The sequence below is a fragment of the Macaca thibetana genome, chromosome 14 (genome assembly GCF_024542745.1).
Source record: "Macaca thibetana thibetana isolate TM-01 chromosome 14, ASM2454274v1, whole genome shotgun sequence".
NCBI lineage: Eukaryota > Metazoa > Chordata > Mammalia > Primates > Cercopithecidae > Macaca > Macaca thibetana.
Genome location: NC_065591.1, coordinates 103,906,727 through 103,927,774, shown reverse-complemented (window position 1 = coordinate 103,927,774; position 21,048 = coordinate 103,906,727). Strand labels below are relative to the sequence as shown.

The 21,048-nt window shown below is 42.4% G+C and overlaps 3 protein-coding genes across 54 annotated transcripts in view; 1 reads left to right on the top strand and 2 right to left on the bottom strand.

The window, feature by feature from the left end:
• PTS (6-pyruvoyltetrahydropterin synthase) overlaps nt 1-21,048 on the bottom strand; it is a 166,517-nt gene that overhangs the window by 118,286 nt on the left and 27,183 nt on the right. The window lies entirely within an intron of this gene.
• TIMM8B (translocase of inner mitochondrial membrane 8 homolog B) overlaps nt 1-21,048 on the top strand; it is a 1,180,384-nt gene that overhangs the window by 1,158,742 nt on the left and 594 nt on the right. For 28 of the 50 annotated variants that reach the window (XM_050757797.1, XM_050757801.1, XM_050757793.1 and 25 more), the window contains exon 2: nt 20,040-20,155. In XM_050757797.1, coding sequence (XP_050613754.1) covers nt 20,072-20,155 — 84 coding nt within the window. In that variant the 5' untranslated portion in view covers nt 20,040-20,071. The remainder of the gene's footprint in view (nt 1-20,039; nt 20,156-21,048) is intronic. The other 22 variants (XM_050757815.1, XM_050757817.1, XM_050757814.1 and 19 more) reach the window with 3 other exon arrangements.
• Nucleotides 10,431-20,017, bottom strand: SDHD (succinate dehydrogenase complex subunit D). Of its 3 annotated transcripts, XM_050757765.1 has the most exons (5): nt 19,835-19,948; nt 18,862-18,978; nt 17,830-17,974; nt 16,647-16,687; nt 14,848-15,468 (listed from the first exon to the last, which is right to left on the bottom strand). In XM_050757765.1, the coding sequence occupies exons 1-5, from the start codon at nt 19,884-19,886 to the stop codon at nt 15,395-15,397; spliced, it is 429 nt and encodes a 142-aa protein (XP_050613722.1). In that variant the 5' UTR covers nt 19,887-19,948; the 3' UTR covers nt 14,848-15,394. The 3 variants fall into 3 exon arrangements, with proteins under 3 accessions (XP_050613720.1, XP_050613721.1, XP_050613722.1); XM_050757763.1 differs by lacking the exons at nt 14,848-15,468; nt 16,647-16,687 and adding an exon at nt 10,431-11,407 and having other exon boundaries at nt 19,835-20,017; XM_050757764.1 differs by lacking the exons at nt 14,848-15,468; nt 16,647-16,687; nt 17,830-17,974 and adding an exon at nt 10,431-11,407.

Sequence of the window (21,048 nt, the reverse complement as noted above, 5' to 3'; positions counted from 1 at the left end):
ATCACACCACTGCACTCCAGCTTGGTGACAGAGCAAGACTCCGTCTCAAACAAAACAAAACAAAACAAACGAACAAACAAACAGATGGTGAGATGGTTTGGCTCTGTGTCCCCACCCAAATCTCATCTTGTAGCTCCCATGATTCCCACGTGTGGTGAGAAGGACCCCGTGGCAGATGATTGGATTATGGGGGAGGGTCTTTCTCCTGCTGTTCTCATGATAGTGAATGGGTTTCATGAGATCTGATGCTTTTAAAAATGGGCGTTGCCCTGCACAAGCTCTTTTTGCCTGCTGCCATCCATGTGAGATGTGACTTGCTCCTCCTTGCCTTCCACTGTGATTATGAGGCCTCCCCAGCTATGTGGAGCTGTAAGTCCAGTAAGCCTCTTTCTTTTGTAAATTGTCCAGTCTCGGGTATGTCTTTATCAGCAGCGTGAAAACGGACCGATACAGATGGAAATTCTGACATACACTACAACATGATGAACATATTTATTATGCTAAGTGAAAGAAGCTAGTCCCATAAAGACAAATACTGTAAGATCCCACTTAAATAAGGTACTTGGAATAGTCAAATTGATAAAAACATAAAGTAGCATGGTGTTTGCCAGAGGCCGGAAGGAGGAGGAAGTGGGGAGTTAGTGTTTCATGGGTACAGCATTTCAGTTTTGCAAAGTGAGAAGAGTTCTGGAGCTGGATGATGGTAATGGTCATATGGCATTATAAATGTATTTAATACCATTGCATTGTACCCTTGAAAATAGCTAAGATGGTAAATTTTATGTTATTTATATTTCAATACAATAAGATTGGAAAAACAACTTTTATTATAAAAAGTTTAAAATGTACACAAATACTCATCATCCAGTTTCAACAAATTATCAACATTTTGCCTATCTCATTTCTTATATTTCTCCACTCCCCTCTTATTTCCCCTAATAGATTTTTAGGTTTTTGTTTTTTTTTTTTTTACTTGCATTGTCTAATTATGATCATGTCATCCAAAAATCCTGCTGTATTGTTATTTTTTCCCTATATTTGTTCCTCATTTTTAAAAAATCCAATGATTCTATGGTTAGTGTCTCTGTTAAACAGAAATGAGGGAGGACAGGAAACATTCTTACTTTATCTTAGGTTTTTTTTTTTTCTTTTTTTTTTAAAGGCAGAGTCTCACTCTATTGGTTAGGCTGGAGTGCAATGGCACAATCTCAGCTCACTGCAACCTCCACCTCCCAGGTTCAAGCGATTCTCCTGCCTCAGCCTATGAGCAGCTGGGACTACAGGTGTGCACCATCACACCTTGATAGTTTTTGTATTTTTAGTAGAGACAAGGTTTCACCGTGTTGGCCAGGCTGGTCTCAAACTCCTGGCCTCAAGTGATCCACCCACCTTGGCCTCCCAAAGTGCTGGGATTACAGGTGTGAGTCACCGTGCCTGGCCTGTTTTATCTTAGTTTCAATGAGCTTATCTTTGCTATTTAACAAATGCTGGCTCTTTGTTCTATGCATGTGCTCCTTTTAAGTTCAGATAAACAGGAACCCTCAGCAAAGTTTTTCACTCAGTACTGGTGCGGGCATCAGGAGATATGTCAATACACATATTGACACATATCTAATTGTATCGGCTTTCTGGAAATCAACTGCATGACATAACCAGGGCTTTTTAAAGGCTCATGATGATTTACCTAGAAATTCCTATCCAAGACTCTATCTTCAGGAAATAATTAGAGATGCAAAGATTGATGTACATAATTTTTAATAGCAATGGAGTACTCATGTTATATTGTTGACCACCCAGAGGCCATCCCCAGCCCCTTTCTCCCTTATTAACGCAGAGACTGAGAACAGCAGACACTCTTTTCCCTAGCCTTTACAGAGAGAGGTGGCCAAAAGTGCCAGCTGTGATCAATGAACTCTAAAAAGAAGTCTGCAGGGAATGATGAAAAAGATGTTCTGACGACCAAGGCTTTTACTGCCCTACCTGTAACCCTGCTTCCTGCCTTTGAATCAATCAAAGGAGAATGTGGTACTTGAAGCCATTCCAGCCATACTGTGACCACAAATTGACAAGCCTAAAAGTGACAGGCCAATATGCTGAGGATGAGAACAGAGAGGCAGAAAGAACCTTAGTCTGAGATGACATCCTTAACAGCTGCATCAAAACTGGACCTGCCTACCCAGACATCTTTTTCTGTGAGCGATTCTGTGGTAGTGCTCTTTTAATGGAAGATAGTGGGTGTGTATTCTTCTGCTTGTAGCCAAAAGGAAACCTACCTTATGTATATGAATATCCCACAATTTATTTAATTGGTCCTCTAGTTACACATTTAGCTTGATTCGATTTTCTTTTCTATCAGAAGTAACAATGTTGATGAATGTTTTTGAATATACATCTTTGCCTTTTGGTAAGCATTTTTTTTTTTTTTGGTCTTTATCTTTATCCTCTGCATCTGAGAAATTTATTTATTTATTATTTTTATTTACTTATTTTTTTGAGACGGAGTTTTGCTCTGTTGCTCAGGGTGGAGTGCAATGGTGCGATCTCCACTCACTGCAACCTCCACCTCCCGGGTTCAAGTGATTCTCCTGCTCCAGCCTCCCAAGTAACTGGGATTACGGGTGCCCACCACCATGCCCAGCTAATTTTTTGTATTTTTAGTAGAGATAGGGGTTTCACCATGTTGGCCAGGCTGGTCTTGAACTCCTGACCTCAGATGATCTGCCTGCCTTGACCTCCCAAAGTGCTGGGATTACAGGCATAAGCCACCATGCCTGGCCTGAGAAATTTATTTACATTTGTCTTCCTTTGCTAATTTTATTTCGACAGAATTAATTTTGCTTTTTTACTCCTTATCCTGTGTTTTTCATTTCCTTTCAACCCTTCCTTTTCTTTTTCCTCTTTCATCACATCTAGTTTATCTTCCATCTCAGCCTACATTCATCTTCTTCTGTTATAGAGCTCATGCCTACCTCACTTCCACTTAAGATACCCAACAATTTTCTAGAACTTTTTTCTGGCTCCCACAAAAAATCATTTAGACCTATGCAAAACTTCTGAACCTCTGGTATACTTTTTTCTTTCACTTGTTTTATATGTTTTTTTTTTTTAATACATCCCACATTGATTTTTCTTTTTTTCCATGCTCAATTTTGAACAGGGTGCTAGCTATTCACATTCAGTGTTTGTTACCAAGCAGAGTGAGTTACGATTTCCTTTGGTTCTGCTTTCTGTCTGATAGCTAGATGGTTGAATCTTCCTTTAAAATCTGTATCTGCAGCCTGGGCAACATAGCAAGATCCACTTTCTACAAAAAATACAAAAATTAGCCCAGTGTGGTGGTGTGCACCTGTAGCCCTAGCTACTTGGGAGGCTGAGTCAAGAGGATCACCAGCACCCAGGAGTTCAAGGTTACAGTGAGTCATGATTGTGCCACTGCACTCCAGCCTGGGTGGCAGAGCAAGACCCTGTCTCAATCAGTGAGTCAAAACAAATAAAATCTCTATCTGGAGGGCAGGGTCGTGTGCATGTGTCCCAGCCTCATTCCCAGTTTCTAGTCATTTTTCACTTGGTGTACTTAGGCTCTGCTGAAGCTGCATCTCCCTTTTCCTTCTATTTCCTGGTTTTCTGTTAGTCTCAGCTAATCTACTACATGAGGAATTGTGATTTTTTAAAAATGGAGCCCTAGTAAGGTTTTCCCTGTTCTCTCCCCTAAATCTAAATCACACCATGGTTACACTTGAATTCTGGTTAGTTTCCCCAAACTTTTTGCCCAATAGTTTTTTGATTTAAAAAATTTTTTTCCCTTTCCTTTTTTTTTTTTTTTTACACAGAAGTGAGAATTAGACAGTTCTTCCAATAGTTTTTTGAAATTCATGTGATTGAAAGAAAGAAAAAAAAGAAAAAAAAATCAGCTGTAGTAAGTGTGATTTTTCTTAAGTGTGATTTTTCGTTTTTTGGAGTTGGGGAAAAGGGTACAGCCTCCGTTGAAGAAGAGACTGGATGAGAAGCAGGAAATCTTCTCCCCCTAGTGGAAAGAAAGAGATACTTCAGGACTAATTTATCCAAATCTTCCCTTGTGGTCTAGGTCTCTCTCTCTGTCTCTGTCTCTCTCTCTCTCTCTCTCTCTAATATATATATATATAAAGTGCTAGGATTACAAGCATGAGCTACCATACCTGGCTTGTATATAATAAAAGTTTTTGAGACTAAAGATTTATCAACAAAGAAGTAAATTCTGCAAAATTGCAAAATATTACATACAACAAAAAAAATAATTTTACTTCAATATATAAGTGATATGTTAGAAAACATAATTTTTTAAATCCCATTTATAATAGAAAGATCATATTGGAAATAACCTAATTTAGTAATAAAAGAGTCACTCAGAGAAAAATGATAAAACCATTTAGAAAAAAATAAAAGAACCCTAAAACAGATAGAGAAATACTCTTGATCAAGAAGACTAAATGTAAGTCGGGCACAGTGACTGACACCTGTAATCCCAGCACTTTGGGAGGCTGAGGTGGGTGGATCACCTGAGGTCAGGAGTTGGAGACTCCATCTCAAAAAAAAAAAAAAAAAAAAAAACTTTTAAATAATAGTTTATAATGTTTCTGGTAGACTAGAGCTTTTTCTTTGTTTTTTATTTTGTTTCGTTTTGGTTTGTTTTTGGTTTTTTGTTGTTTTGTTTTGTTTTGTTTTGAGACAGAGTCTTGCTCTATAGCCCAGGCTGGAGTGCAGTGGCGCATTTCGGCTCACCGCAACCTCCACCTCCCGGATTCAAGCAATTCTTCTGCCTCAGTCTCTTGAGTAACTGGGACTACAGGCGTGTGCCAACACACCCGGCTAATTTTTGTATTTTTAGTAGAGACAGGACTTCACCCTATTGGCCAGGCTGGTCTTGAACTCCTGACCTCATGATATGCCCATCTCGGCTTCCCAAAGTGCTGGGATTACAGGTGTGAGTCACTGCGCCAGGCCCTATATTTATATTTTTGAGACAGGGTCTGTCTCTGTCACCCAAGCTGGAGTGCAGTGGCTCAATCTCAGCTCACTGCAACCTCCGCTTCCTGGGTTCAAGCAATTGTCCCATGTCAGTCTCCCAAGTAGCTAGGCCTACACAGGCGCATGCCACCACACCGGGCTAATTTTTGTATTTTTTGGTAGAGACAGGGTTTCACCATATTGGCCAGGCTGGTCTCGAATTCCTGACCTCAAGTGTTCTGCCTACCTTGGCCTCCCAACGTTCTGGGATTACAGGCATAAGCCACCGCACCTGGCCTGGAAGACTAGTTTAAAAAGAGACACTGATGAAAGTTAGACTTAGAACCACGTTGGAAATGACCATTTGGGGTATTTTAAGCTCATAGACACAGTTCTGAAGCTCTAGGCCCACAGCCATGGATACATGCTTCACAGTGGTGCTTAGGCCTCAGAAACTGAACATTCAGCCCCACTTATTATCAGGTGTCCAGAGGAGAAAACTCTCCTAAGTAGATATCTAATTTCTAAGATTCTATGGATTGAGGCGATAACATCAAGTGTATACCACTCTCTCCAAAGACTTTCTGATCTCTGATCAGAAAACGGACTTATATTTAGACTTATATATTATCTTATGTTTATAATGTGTATCTGAAAATTCCCAGGTCTGAATTCTTTGTGGGTATGGTTCTGTTTGTTTGTGCTGACTCTTGTTCAGGACGTTCCTATGCTGTGATTTTTGCTGACAGTTCACGTTCACTGGAACTTCATGGGGATTTTTGAAGCGTGTGTTGGGGTAACCATTCTCTCTCTGGTGAGGATTTGTGCTGACTTCCATGACCTACAAACCTAGGTCAAAGTTAAATTTGCAGCATGTAACCTTTTTAGATATGCAGATAACTTGAACTCAGACTCCAAACTGGCATGAGGACTGGCTTTTAGCCACATATTCTCAGAAGAGACTCTTTCCTCCAACCTGAGCCAAGGCAAGATACACACACTGCTCTGCTCTCTCCTTTTTCAGGTAAATATCAGTTTTTCTTTTTGCGGGGTATGGAGTTTCACTCTTGTTGCCCAGGCTGGAGTGCAATGGTGCAACCTCTGCCTCCCAGGTTCGAGCGATTCTCCTGCCTCAGCCTCCTGAGTAGCTGGGACTACAGGCACCCACCACGCCTGGCTAATTTTTTTCTTTTTTCTTTTTTTCTTTTTTTTAGTAGAGACGGGCTTTCTCTATGTTGGTCAGGATGGTCTCAAACTCCCGACCTCAGGTGATCCGCCCACCTCGGCCTCCCGAAATGCTGGGATTTACAGGTGTGAGCCACTGCGCCCGGCAAAATATCATTTTTTCTAATTCACCCTTTCTCTGAGAGTAAAACTCTTTATGGTTCCTGGTTTAGGGGAATCTTCATTCTAACTCCCTGGTTTGAGCCCAAAGCTTTGCTCCTGGCCTATGTGCCACCTTCTTAAAACTAGAATCCGGCTGGGCACAGTGGGTCAGGCATATAATGCAAGCACTTTGGGAGGCAAAGGCAGGTGGATTACTTGAGCTCAGGAGTTTGAGACCAGCCTGGGCAACACAGTGAGACCTCATCTCTACTAAAAATCAAAAAAATTAGCCAGGCATGGTGGTACAAGTCTGTAATCCCAGCTACTCTCAGGAGGCTGAGGTGGATCACTTAAGTACAGGAGATCAAGGCTGCAGTGAGTTTGATCATGCCACTGCACTCCAACCTGGACAATAGAGCGTGATTCTGTCTCAAAATAATAAGAATAAGTGCTGGGCACAGTGGCTCATGCCTGTAATCCCAGCACTTTGGGAGGCCGAGGCGGGCAGATCATGAGGTCAGGAGGTCAAGACCATCCTGGCCAACATGGTGAAACCCCATCTCTACTAAAAATACAAAAACAAAATTAGCCGGGCATGGTGGCGGGCGCCTGTAGTACCAGCTACTCCAGAGGCTGAGGTGGGAGAAAGGCGTGAACCTGGGAGGCAGAGGTTGCATTGAGCCGAGATCGCACCATTGCACCCCACCCTGGGCGACAGAGCGAGACTCTGTCTCAAAAAATATATGTATATTAAGAAGACGACGACTAGAACTCTGGGTCACCTGGGCTTAGTAGATGCTCTTGGGGTAACTGATACCCTAAGCCCTTGCTTACCTCCTTAACTGTAGACTTACTTTAGTAAGGCTCCAGAGGATTTCTTTTTGCAAACTAAATAATACATTTTGGCTGGGTGTGGTGGCCTCTAATCCCAGCACTTTGGGAGGCCACAGTGGGCGGATCACCTGAGGTTGGGAGTTTGAGACCAGCCTGGCCAACATAGCTGAAATCCCATCTCTACTAAAAATACAAAAATTAGCTGGGTGTGGTTGTGGGCACCTGTAATCCCAGCTACTTGGGAGGCTGAGGTAGGAGAACCGCTTGAACCCGGGAAGCGGAGGTTACAGTGAGCCGAGATCACGCCATTGCACTCCAGCCTGGGCAACAAGAGCGAAACTCTGTCCCAAATAAATAAATGAAATATTTTTAAAGATGTTCTTATTTAACATTCTAATAGGCTTCATATTATATTATTATATATAATTTTAGAAAGTAAATACTTTCTAAAATTGAGTCTGCCATATTGCCAAAAGAATAGAAGTCTACAAATTCTATCTCTTCCTAGCTGTCTCACAAATCCAAAACTTCAGTAGTTACTGATTCCACTACCGTATCTAATTTTCCTTCAACATTTTTCTTTAATGGCACTACTTCCCATCCACCTATTTACAACAAAAAATTGAGCAAAGGCTCCTTTCTCCCTCAGACTTTCACATCTTAGTATAACTTTCATTGATTCTAAGTTCTAAATATCTCTTACATTTGTTCTCTCCTTCATTCTACCTACAATTGCCTTCACAATTCATTATTTCTTTTCTGGGTCACTAAAATAATCTGTTTCCATGCTTACCTCCCGCAAATCCATTCTTTATATAGCTGTCAGCAAAACCTATTTAAAATAAAAATCGGATCATGCTGTTTGCATAATTAAGTCTTCAGTGACGCCTTATTGCTGTCAAGATAAAGTCTCAGGCCTGGCACAGTGGCTCATGCCTGAAATCCCAGCCCTTTGGGAGGCCGAGGTGGGTGAATCACTTGAGGCCAGGAGTTCGAGACCAGCCTGGGCAACAGAGCAAGACCCCCATCTCTACAAAAAACATAAAAATTAGCCAGGGATGGTGGCATGTGCCTGTAGTTCCAGCTACTCAAGAGGCTGAGGTGGAAGGATGTCTTGAGTACAGGAGACAGAGGTTGCAGTGAGCCAAGATCACGCCACTACATTCCAGCCTGGGCCACAGAGCCAGACCCTGTCTCAAAAAATAAAAAAAAAATAAAGTTTCAATTACTTATGATGGCATACAAGATCCTCTACAATCAGTCCCTCCCTCTGCTGGGTCATACCAAATTATGTATCATCCTTTGCTTGATCTGCCGTCCTCCAGTCAACCCTACACCTCACCCCAGCTTTCCTGGCCACTGTCAGCTCCTTATCTTCAAAACCCAGGTTACAAATCTTCTCTTCCAGGAAACTTGCAGGCAAATCCTTACTGCACCCTTTGTTACATCACAGCACATGATGTACTTCACCATTACTGCACTTACTACACCGTATTGCAGTCATTCTACTGTTGCCCCAATTAGACTATGAATTCCCTTCAAAGACAGGTAAAATTTTATCTTTATCCACAGTACCTGGCACAGTGCTGATAACATGAGGTACTTAGTATCTACCAAATGAATGAATGTTTTTGACTTCTACAATACCTTTGGAGATTGACTCCTACCTCCACTGCTACTCTCAAAGTTCAGGCCCTTTATTCTTTCTCTATCCCCTCACATGTCCTTCTGCCTCTAGCTTATTAACCCACCTAATGGTACCTAAATTATTTCTAAAGCACAGTTCTGATCATGTCCTGCTTACCATCAGAAACTGCTATTGCTGTTAGCCCTTGACCTTTTTTTTTTTTTTTTTTTTTTTAAGAGACAAGGTCTCACTGTCACCTAAGCTGGAGTACAGTGGTGTGATCATAGCTCATTGTAACCTCAAACTCCTGGGCTCAAACAGTTCTCCCACCTCGGCCTCCCAAGTAGCTAGAACTACAGGCACATGCCACTGCTAATGCCTGGCTAATCTTTTTTTTGTCTTATTGTATTTTTGTAGAGATAGGATCTTGCTATATTGCCCATGCTGGTTTTAAACTCCTGGCCTCAAGCAATCCTACTGCCTCAGCCTTCCAAAGTGCTGGGATTACAGGCATGTGCCACAAGATTCTGGAATCTTGCCTCATTTTCCAGCAGCTCATAGCAACCTACTGGTTTCCCAAAGGCAGCTCAGCTCCATCCTAATGACCAAACCAGCTGGGACATGGGGCAGGCAGTGCCGAACCAGCCTCCACTCCAACTTCTCCCTTCACCATCTAATGAAGCTTATTAGTACTAGATAGCCTTCTATATCTAGGATCTGATGGTATTAGATCTGATGGTATTGGAGATAGCTACAGGATTCCCATATTATCCAGAGTCACTGCCATCCCCATTTTGACTTTATGGAAGATTCCATTTCATCACTCCACTCTACAGCAGCGGTATACTGAGGGCTGGCGGGGGTGGGGGAAGGAATGACACTACAAGGTAGGGAGGGGATCCATTGTCTAGAAAGAATTTTAAAACAATAAAATTGACTTTTAGTTAATTTGTTTTTTCTCATCATCAAGCACCAGTAATTCTAAACAATGTCAATATTGTTTACATATTCTCTCCCACCAGGGTGGACTGGTCCCACCACCATCTGTTGGTGTGCCACTGCTATTCAGGCATCACCCCCTTTTGAAACCTTTTACCCACCCCAAAACAGAATTAATCACCTCTTCCTACACCCTAATGCACACTCACTTGAGTCTCCTACAAGACCACAGGCACATTAAGGAGAGCATGTCTTTAACCCCTAGTACACATTCATGAACACATACGCTTCCTTTGCCTCAGCTTCCCATTAAGGTCCTTGGTGAGTGAAATGTGCTCAGTCCCAGTTACTCCATATTGCTAGAAGAAAGCATCATGCCTTACACTCAACTCTTAGACCAGACTAAATACACATAGAATATAATCTGAATTCCAAAGGCTGGTACTCACAGAACACCATAATCTGGACATAGTTCTTATTCCTACTTAAATACTAAATCTTATACTCTATTTATATCAAACTACTTATACTTGGTATATTTCTGCCTATTACATGTAAGTCCTTTTTATTTTCCAGTACTTTGTGTCTGATTTACCTAACTGCTAAGCTACCCAGAAGGAAATTTAAACACACAATTTTGTAATCATGCTGTGAATGCAACAGACACCAAATTCTAATGAATAAAACTACTGATAGCTAACTTATAAAAGCGGAGAAGACATTTTTATTATACAACATTTTATTTTAAAAAAAATTATCTTCATAGAATACATTTTCACATTAGAGATTCCCATTGTGCGAAAATAACAATTTATTACTTAAGAGTTTTATATTTGTTTTAGAACAAGTAGAACACATTTGAGAATTAAATCTCATTTTAGAATTGGAAATATTTCGATACATCTACAAGAGGAAACTTGCCCTAAAATGGAACTCCTCTATATTCAGAAGCACTCCAAGCATTTCTTCCTAGGATTTAGAAATTTATAATGTGAGATGTCAGCATTTCCTAATTTTAAGATTTCCCTAGTATACGTAACCATCAGTAGGTGGTATCTACTGACTAGAGAGGGAAGTTTTCAAAAATTAAACACTGTCTAATTTTCTGCAAAGTTTTTATTCATGAATTAAGAGTATTTCCCTTTGTCCATTATTGCCAGGGCAAATATGGAAGTTTGATCATATACTAATAGTAATAAAGCTGGATTATCTTCAAGAGATTGATAAATTAAAAGGCAAAAGCTCATATATCATGTTTAGTTATACTGTGAGTCTTATGAGAAGCTGGGAGGCAACCCCATTAACTCACCAGAATACAGAACTCAGTGTCACAATTTCTTAGACACAATTCCTTAAACCTTTTCCTCAAAGATTAAATTCTGAAAATAATCTTAAGATTAAGATTATTAAGAGAAAAAGGCTGTCCACAAATGGACTTATCTGTTATTTCTTCCTTATTGTGAGCTGAATGGCATGACAAAGCAGAGGCAAAGAGGCATACATCAATTCTTCAAAGTATGAAGTCAAAAAGGTCAGAGCTTCCACAGCATGGCAACAGCTTTGCAGATGCCCACGTCGTGATAGTTGAAATAGCAAAGCCCAGCAAAGGTTAAAGCTGAAAGTGCCAAAAGCCCTGCCTTGGCAGCTTTCTGCGAGGCATCCCCATGAACATAGTCAGTAACAACTTGTCCAAGGCCCCTAAAGAAAAAGAAAAAAATCGTAACATCAATGAAAAATCACAGTGAAATTAGGAGACTACACAGATAACTTGGCTGCAAAAAAACAATCTGTCAAGTTCAAATGCAACGTCTCCATTTGCCACTCCACTGTCACTGCCATCCATCTGCCACTCCAGTGCACTGTTTGCTTCTTTAGGGGATTCTGTATAGCCTTTTGTGTGTGTATGTCAGTAAGTCTATTTCTAGTGAATCTTTTTTTTAGAGACAAAGTCTTACTCTGTTGCCCATGCTAGAGTGCAGTGGCCTGATCATAGCTCACTACAGCCTCGAACTCCTGAGCTCAAGTGATCCTCCCGCCTCAGCCTGCCAAGTAGCTGGGACTCCATGCCCGGCTAATTGTTATTTATTTATTTATTTATTTTTTGAGACAGAGTTTCACTCTGTCGCCCAGGCTGGAGTGCAGTGGCACGATCTTGGCTCACAGCAACCTCTGCCTCCTGGGTTCAAGCGATTCTCCTGCCTCAGCCTCCCAAGTAGCTGGGACTACAGGCACCCACCACCACGCCCAGCTAATTTTTGTATTTTTAGTAGAGACAGGGTTTCACCATATTGGCCAGGCTGGTCTGGAACTCCTGACCTTGTGATTCCCCCGCCTCAGCCTCCCAAAGTGTTGGGATTACAGGCATGAGCCACCGCTCCTGGTCTGTTTTTTCTTTCTTTAGAGATGCGGTCTTACTATGATGCCCAGGCTGGTCTTGAACTCTTGGCTACAAGTGATCCTCTCACCTCAATAACTAAAAATAACTAAAACCCTACAGTATTTTTAATTAATTCAAAAAGAATTTATTAAGTAGATATTATGTGCCAGAATCTGTCATAAATGTTGGGAGTATAGTAAGTGAGATAGCATCCCTGCCTTTATGGAATTTGCTAGTGAAAGAGAAGGAAAAAATAAACATATATATGCTATGAAGAAACACTTTAGAAAGGAAGGCATGAATGAGAACACCCAAACAAAAGTGGCATCTCTAATGAATAGTAAGATTTGTGTGGCTGGAGCACACGGGTGAAGCAGAGATCAGAGGAAGGCAGAGGCCAGTTGCATAGGGTCTTGAAGGTCATGATAAGGAATCTGAATTTTATATGAAATATAATAGGAAACCACTGATATGTTTTAAGCAAGGAGTGACGTAGGTAAGGAGTGACCTAATTTTACCATTTCTGTAACAGTTTTATTGAAATCTAAGTCAAATGCCATAAAAAATTCACCCTTTTTAGTATACAATCCAGTGGTTTTTTAGTATATTGAGTTGTGCAATCATCATTATTTAATTTCAGAACATTCTCATTACCCCAAAAAGAAACACTCTACCTATTAGCCCACTGCCCAACTACAAATTTACTTTCTGTCTCTATGGATTTGCCTATTCTGGACATTTCATGTAAAAGAACCCATACACGGCTGGGCGTGGTGGCTCACACCTGTAATCCCAGCACTTTGGGAGGGTGAGGCAGGCGGATCACCTGAGGTTGGGAGTTCGAGACCAGCATGACCAACAAGGAGAAACCCTGTCTCTACAAAAAAATACGAAATTAGCCGGGCGTGGTGGCGCATGCCTGTAACCCCAGCTACCTGGGAGGCTGAGGCAGAAGAATCACTTAAACCCGAGAGGCAGAGGTTGCGGTGAACCGAGACTGCAGGTTCGTGCCAAGCCAAGATCACACCATTGCACTCCAGCCTGAATGATAAGAGGAAAACTCCATCTCAAAAAAAAAAAAAAAAAAAAAAGAAAAAAAAGCCATACAATATATGGCCTTTGTGTCAACTTAGCATAATATTTTCAATGTTCATCCATGTCATAGCATTTATCAATACATCATTCCTTTGTATGGCTGAATAATATTCTATTGTATGAATACACCATATTTTGTTTAGCTATTCATCCACTAACAGACATTTGGATTGTTTCCACTCTTTGGCTATTATAAATAATGCTGCTCTGAACATTCCTATACAAGTTCTTTGTGTGGACACGTTTTCAATTCTCTTGGGTATACACCTAAAAGTAGATTGCCAAGTCTATGGTAACTCTAAGGTTAACTTTGTGTTGTAACTGCCAGAATGTTTTCCAAAGTGACTGAAACGTTTTATATTCCCAACAGAACCATGAGGGTTCCAATTTTCCAAGTCCTCAGCACCATTTACAACTGTCCATCTTTTATTACAGCCATACTAATGGGGTGTGAGGTGGTATCTCATTGTGGTTTTGATTTGCATTTCTCTAATGACAAATGATGCTGAGCAATTTCTCATGTGCTTATTGGCCATCTGTATATCTACTTTGGAGGAATATAATTTTACGTTTTAAAAGGTCACTATTGCTGTAGTATGATGAATAAACAGTGTGGGTGGGGGACCAGAGTAACAGGTGAACAGGAAACTAGTTAGAAGGCAACTGAAGTAGCCTAGGTGAGACTGTTGGCTTAACCTAGGCTGGTGACAGGGTGTAAAGTGACAATTCAGACTATTTTTTTTTTTGTAATAATGTCTATTTTCTTTTTTTTTTCCCTTTTACTTTAAGTTCTTGGATACATGTGCTGAACGTGCAGGTTTGTTACACAGGTACACATGTGCCATGGTGGTTTGCTGCACCTATCAACGTGTCATCTAGGTTTTAAGCTCTGCATGCAATAGGTATTTATCCTAATGCTCTCCATCCCCTTCCCCCGCACCCTGATTCAGAGTTTTGTTTTTTTGTTTTTTTGAGACAGAGTCTCACTCTGTTGCCCAGGCTGGAATGCAGTGGCGCAATTTCGGCTCACTGCAACCTCCGCCTCCTGGGTTCCAGTGATTCTTCTGCCTCAGTCTCCCGAGTAGCTGGGACTACAAGGCAGGTGCCACCACGCCCAGCTTAATTTTTGTATTATTAGTAGAGACAGGGTTTCACCATACTGGCCAGGCTGGTCTCGAATTCCTGACCTCGTGTGATCCACCCGCCTTGGCCTCCCAAAGTGCTAGGATTACAGGCATGAGCCACCGCACCTGGCCGATTCAGACTATTTTTTAAAGAAAGAACAGAACTTAGGGAATAGATGTGGGGTAAGAACAAAAAGAAGTATGTAGAATGACTCCTAAGAATTTTAGCTTGAGCATAGCTTTAACTGAGAAGGGGGCTTTAAAGGAGAAATCAAGGGAGATTTGGGGGAAAAAAAGAGTGATTTGGCCAATGTTAGATCTGGGATAACTATCAGACATCCAAGTGGATGTCAATTAGACAATGAGATAAATAAGTCTGCAGCTCAGAAAAACAGGTCAGATCTGAGCTCACCTAGAAAGAGGGTACAGATGGAGAAATTAAGAAGGCCATGACTCAGCCCTGAAGATTTTGTCATCTCGAGGTCAGACGAGGAGAAGGATCTGGCAGAGGAGACTTCTATGCATCTGGAAAGCCAAAGAAAAGTGACTTACGGGGAGAATTAATTGAGTTGAAGGCTGCTGAGACTTCAAGCAAGTGGAGGACAGAGAATAGACAACCGGATTTGGAAAGATGAAGGCCTTCAGTGCCCTTGGTAAGAATAACCTATGTTACATAGTTGGGATAAGACCCTAATTAATACAGGTTAAAAGAGACTCAGTGTTGAGGAGGTGGAGCACAATTATAGACAGCTTCTTCAAGATGGATCACATGTTAGAGAAATATTACTTACTATACTTGTGATCTAATATTTCATATGCAACTGGCATCTTTTATTTGGAAAGGTCTATGTAGTTAAAAAACAACATCAACAACAAATTCTCCTAACTAGTCCTACAAAACTAGATAATTAAAACCCCTTTAGGCTGCGCACAGCAGTTCATGCCTATAATCCCAGCACTTTGGGAAGTCAAGGTGGGAGGATCACTTGAGGTCAGGAGTCCAAGACCAGTCTGGCCAACATGGTGAAACCGTCTCGACCAAAAATACAAAACCGAGCTAGGTGTGTTGGTACGTGCCTGTAATCCCAGCTACTTGGGAGGCTGAGGCATGAGAATTGCTTGAACCCAGGAGGCAGAGGTTGCAGTGAGCCAAGATCGCACCACTGCACTCCAGCCTGGGTGAGAGTGAGACTCTGTCTCGAAAAAAAAAAAAAAAAAAAAAAAAAAAAAAAAAACCTTTAACACTAGCTAGAAAATGATTCTAGGCCTGGCGCAGTGGCTCAAGCCTGTAATCCCAGCACTTTGGAAGGCCAAGATGGGCGGATCACGAGGTCAGGAGATCGAGACCATCCTGGCTAACACGGTGAAACCCCGTCTCTACTAAAAAAATACAAAAAACTAGCTAGGCGAGGTGGCAGGCGCCTGTAGTCCCAGCTACTTGGGAGGCTGAGGCAGGAGAATGGCGTAAACCCAGGAGGCAGAGCTTGCAGTGAGCTGAGATCCGGCCACTGCACTCCAGCCTGGGCAACAGAGCAAGACTCCGTCTCAAAAAAAAAAAAAAAAGAAAATGATTCTGACAAGTCACTTAACCTCCCTGGGTCTTAGTTGCCACATTTGTAAAATAAAAGAGTTGGTTAAGACACTCTCCAAAGTACTTCCAGTACTTTCAACAATCTGAAAGCGCCTCCATACTCCCCACAATGACAACATATTGTTCCTGCAAAACTTAAAAAGAACAACTCAAGGAACCCAACCTTGAGTTGTTTACCCTCATTTTAGAAGGTTCAATAACACAAAAAGTCATACAAACTATACCAGATAAAATAAACAAAAGCTGGGCCAGACGTGGTGGCTCACACCTGTAATCTCAACACTTTAGGAGGCTGAAGCAGGTCAGGAATTCAAGACGAGCCTGGCCAACATGGCAAAACCCCATTTCTACTAAAAATACAAAAATTAGCTGGGTGTGGTAGTGTGTGCCTGTAATCCCAGCTATTCAGGAGGCTGTGGCAGGAGAATCACTTGAACCAGGAGGAAGAGGTTGCAGTAAGCCGAGATCATGCCACTGCACTGCAGCCTGGATGACAAAGGGAGACCCTGTCTCAAAAAATAAATAAATAAATAAGCTGGGCTCGGTGGCTCATGCCTGTAATCCAAGCACTTTGGGAGGACGAGGCAGGTAGATCACCTGAGGTCAGGCGTTCCAGACCAGCCTGGCCAACATGGCGAAACCCCATCTCTACTAAAAATACAAAAAAATTAGCTGGGTCTGGTGGCACGCGCCTGTAATCCCAGCTACTTGGGAGGCTGAGGCAGGGAGAATCGCTTGAACCTGGGAGACGGAGGTTGTGGTGAGCCGAGATCATGCCACTGCACTCCAGCCTGGGTGACAGAGCGAGACTTTGTCTCAAAAATAAATAAATAAATAAACAAACAAACAGACGCTGTATACTCATTCATTCAGCAAGTATTTACTGAGTGCTATATGTCAGGTACCAGACAGTAGTTCTGTGTTCTAGAGGCACAACAGCAAACACACACAGTAAAAACAACAAAATAACCCACCCACATGTATCTTTTTTTTTAAGAGGCAAGAATAAACTATACTATTTAGGGACATACATTTGGGTGATAAAACAAAATGCAAAGAAGCAATTACTATACAAAATAATAAACAGATGATGTAGTATATTAGAAGGTAGTAAGTGCTATTGAGAAAAATAAAACAAGCAAGAGAGATAAGGAATGGTAGGACAGAAACTGCAATTTTGAATAAGTGGTTAGGGAAGGCTTTGTTGAGAGAATGACATTCAGGACCTGAAGGAGATGAAGGAACAAGCCAAGTGTACAGCTAGAAAAAGAGTTTCAGGCAGAAGCAGTAAGAGAAGCCCTGAGACCTAGAATGTCCCTGGCATGTTCAAGGAATCTCAAGGAAGCCCGTGTGAATGAGAGAGAGAGCGCAGCTAAAACTGAGGGAAGAAACAGGGAGGTTCAATCATGTAGAGTCCGCAGACAACTCTAAGAATTCTGACTTTGAATAACATGAACAGAAAAAATAGGGTTTTGAGAAGAGGAATGTCTTATTCTGACTTAACATTTTAACAGGATCACTGGGTCTGCTGTGTTGGGAATGGACACAAATGGGGACCAGTTAGGAGACTACTACTAGAGTCAAGGATAATGACCAAATTTGAAGCTTACCAGGTTTAGACTTGAACAAACAGAAAACTGGAAATGCCATTAATTCAGATGGACAAGAGTGCAGGAGGAACAGATTAGGGGAGATCAGAAACTCAGTTTGACAAGCTACATTCAAAATGTTATTAGATATGGAAATCGAATTGAAAGACATTGAATAGGCAGGTGGATATATAAATCTAGGCATATACATATTTTATATATATTTTAAAGTTTTCAACAAATTTAGAGCATTTCAATTAACTTCTCTCTCATATATAATACATAAGACAAGCTCACAGCAAACAAACTGAGCAGACAACTATACTTGGAATTGCTATACTTGCCAGTGACCATGAAGAGTGAGGGCTGCAGCCAGGGAATAGTCCATCGCAGAGCAAGGATTCAAATAAGCAGCCGGAAGCAGACCCAGGAGCAAAACACTGACAACCCTCTCGCTAGTCCAGTGGAGAGATGCAGCCTTGGAACCAGCTACAGAAAGGACCAGATTCATAAAAGTCGATGTGAGAAACACATCTTTCATGTTCAACATATGCCACACAGTAACCCAAACTGACAGACCGTATACATATAGGATATAACTCTGAGTACAAAGGAAGTAAAATATTAAAATAGTAGTTAAGAGAGAAGCTATCTTTGTTTTTTGAAGTCTTTATCTCTGTTTTTTGAAGTATTTTAGCAAAAGGGTATCGCAATGCCTACATATTGATTAGAAGACAGATCCAAGAAGATGAATAAAATACAGAATTGCTCTATTGCTACAGAATTAAGGCCGTCTTGGTTCAGTGAAGTGAACAAATTACCTTATGAATGTAAGTTAGTGGGCCGGGAGTGGGTGGCTCACAACTGCAATCCCAGCACTTTGGGAGGCCGAGGTGGGCAGATCACCTGAGGTCAGGAGTTTGAGGAAGTCAGGAGTTTGAGACCAGCCGGGCCAACATGGTGAAACCCATCTCTACTAAAAGTACAAAACTTAGCTGGGCGTGGTGGTGGGCACCTGTAATCCCAGCTACTCGGGACGCAGCGGCAGAAGAATCGCTTGAACTCAGAAGGCGGAGGTTGCAGTGAGCCAAGATCATGCCACTGCACTCCAGCCTGCACAACACAGCGAGACTCTGTCTCAAAAAAAAAAAGAAAAAAATTTTAAAGACTTAGGCTAGAAGGTCTTCTATGATTATAAATGACATCATTCAACCATAATGGCACTAGTCTGCCCAAAGGTGTAAACTAGGTCTTCATTTGACAGAGTTGGACACAAGAGTCCCCCCTACAGGTAGGAAGTCCTGCTCAAGGCATGACAATTAGTGAAGGTAAAGATGGCTAGAGCCCAGAAAGCAGCAGCAATGGAGAGAACATACAATGGTGCCTGGGTGACAAGTGAATGTGCTGCACTCCACGCCATTCTGGGATAGGTCGGTCCTGAAGAAATGCTGAGATATGAGCAGGTCTGACCACTGGGGTTCGCAGCAACAGAGCTGAGGAAAGAGTAGGATGATCATAAGAACGCCTCCTTTAACAGGACTGAAAACTTTCTAAAGGACCATAGGTAAGCTACTTAACCCTAAATAGGGAATAACATCTCATCTGTAAAATGATGATAGCATCTATTTCACTGGGGTTACTCTGAAGTTAGACTAGGGAACATCTGCATGTTCCCTACTTTATTTAATGACACCTCAGGCATTCTTTAACCTAACTCAGTAATCTGGAAGTCATGAGAGACGTTTCCCCTAAATTCAATCGCCAAATCCTATTGGCATATCTCTTTAACATTTCTTGAAACAATCTTCTTTTCTTTGTGCTACTTTCCTAGTTCAGGACCCCATCTTGCCTGGACTACTACGACAGTGTTTTCCTCATCAGAGTGAAAGTTCTTTGAGGGCGGGAACTACGTTTTCCTTTACATTTGTATCCTAGCATTACTACAGTGCCTGCGGTAGAACAAATACCCAGGTTAAATGATTTTCGAACTGATCCCCTCGTCCACTCCCACACCCAAACACACCAACTCCAGAAGAAACGGGCAAGCGCCTAACCCTCTTTCCCGATTCAGGGTGGGAGCCAGTGGGGAGCATTCTAGGGACAGTAAACGGGGAGAAAACAGAACTCCTATGTGGATTAGCCTCATCAGGACTGCAACTTCCAGAGCGAGCGCTCTTCCTGATTATTCCGTCAACTCAGCTCACAGCAAGTAACTATAGTGGTCATTGCTGTGATTTCGGGATTTTCTTCTCCTCAAGAGACCTCCCACCCGGCAGATGAGTCCTCACTTTCATCCCCTTCCCTGGCTGGAGGCTGTGCTAAGCACCTCAGGGTGCGAAGACCCCTCACCTCGGCCTCCTTGGGCACCGCAAAGGGCACTCAGCCTCCAGACAACCGCCATCTCGTTCCTGAGGGCTCAAGGTCATTCACCAACCCGGAAGCACTTAGGCGACAATTCCCACCCACGATGACGAAAGAAAACAGGGAGGAGGAAAATGCTGAGAGAACCGGAAGTCGATAGGCGGGGCACACCCGTCGCGCTTGCGCAAACACTGTTGTCGGAAAGTGGCGAGCCTGAGGCGAACAATGGCCGAGCTGGGTGAAGCTGATGAAGCTGAGTTGCAGCGCCTGGTGGCCGCCGAACAGCAGAAGGCGCAGTTTACTGCACAGGTGCGGGGGCGGGGAGGGTGAAGGGAAAGGAAGTTTCACCTTCCTTGCTGGTCCTGGGCACGCTCTCAGGTCTGTACACTGGCGGCTCACTGGTGCTCGATCCCGGCTGCATCCCATTCCCCTCACAAAAGACAAGTCATGGCTCTCCTGTCCCTGGTGACTGGTAGTGCTCAGGTGCCGGCTATGTAAGCGTAGCGTGGAGAAAAGAAAAGGTGTAAAGCAGGGAAGAAGATTTGGGCGACGCAAGGGTACGAGAGCCTAGTTAGCCGGCGATATGACTGGGCTGGCATTCAAAAGATCTGGGTTCTCATCCTCCCCCTGCTCCTTGCAGGCCACGTGCCCGTAGAAAAGATACTAATCCACTGTGGGTTTTGGTTTCGCCGTCACCCCACTGCCTCACTGAATTATGAGGACCGTATGCGAATGTATTTGAAAACGACTAGAACATTATTGGAGGAAGGTGGACTCTGAACTAGTCGCTGTAGAGTATGGATTAGAACAAGGGTTTGGAGCCCTTCGGGCATGGTTCTAACCCGGCCTGACTTGCTGGCTACATGACCTTGGACTACGTAATCACGCCTCTTAAATGGGAGGTGATGACAGCTATCCTTGAGGACCTTAGAGAGAACTGATTTCTTAGTAACCAGCCTCACAAATAGTAAGCTCTTGGGTTATTTTTTTTCCTTTTGGGTGGGAGGAAGAGGGTGCTTGGAGGATGACCAGCAAGAACCCTGGCTAGAAATCTTTGGGCCCTGAACATGCAAATGAAAGTGCACATAATTTCTGTGCCTGTATGTGCATTCTTCTGGGGAGTGGATCCATAACCCCCAAAAGGTTAATGGAAGAATTACCTTGTCTAGGGGATAGGTTTGGAATGAGTGCAATACTTCGGG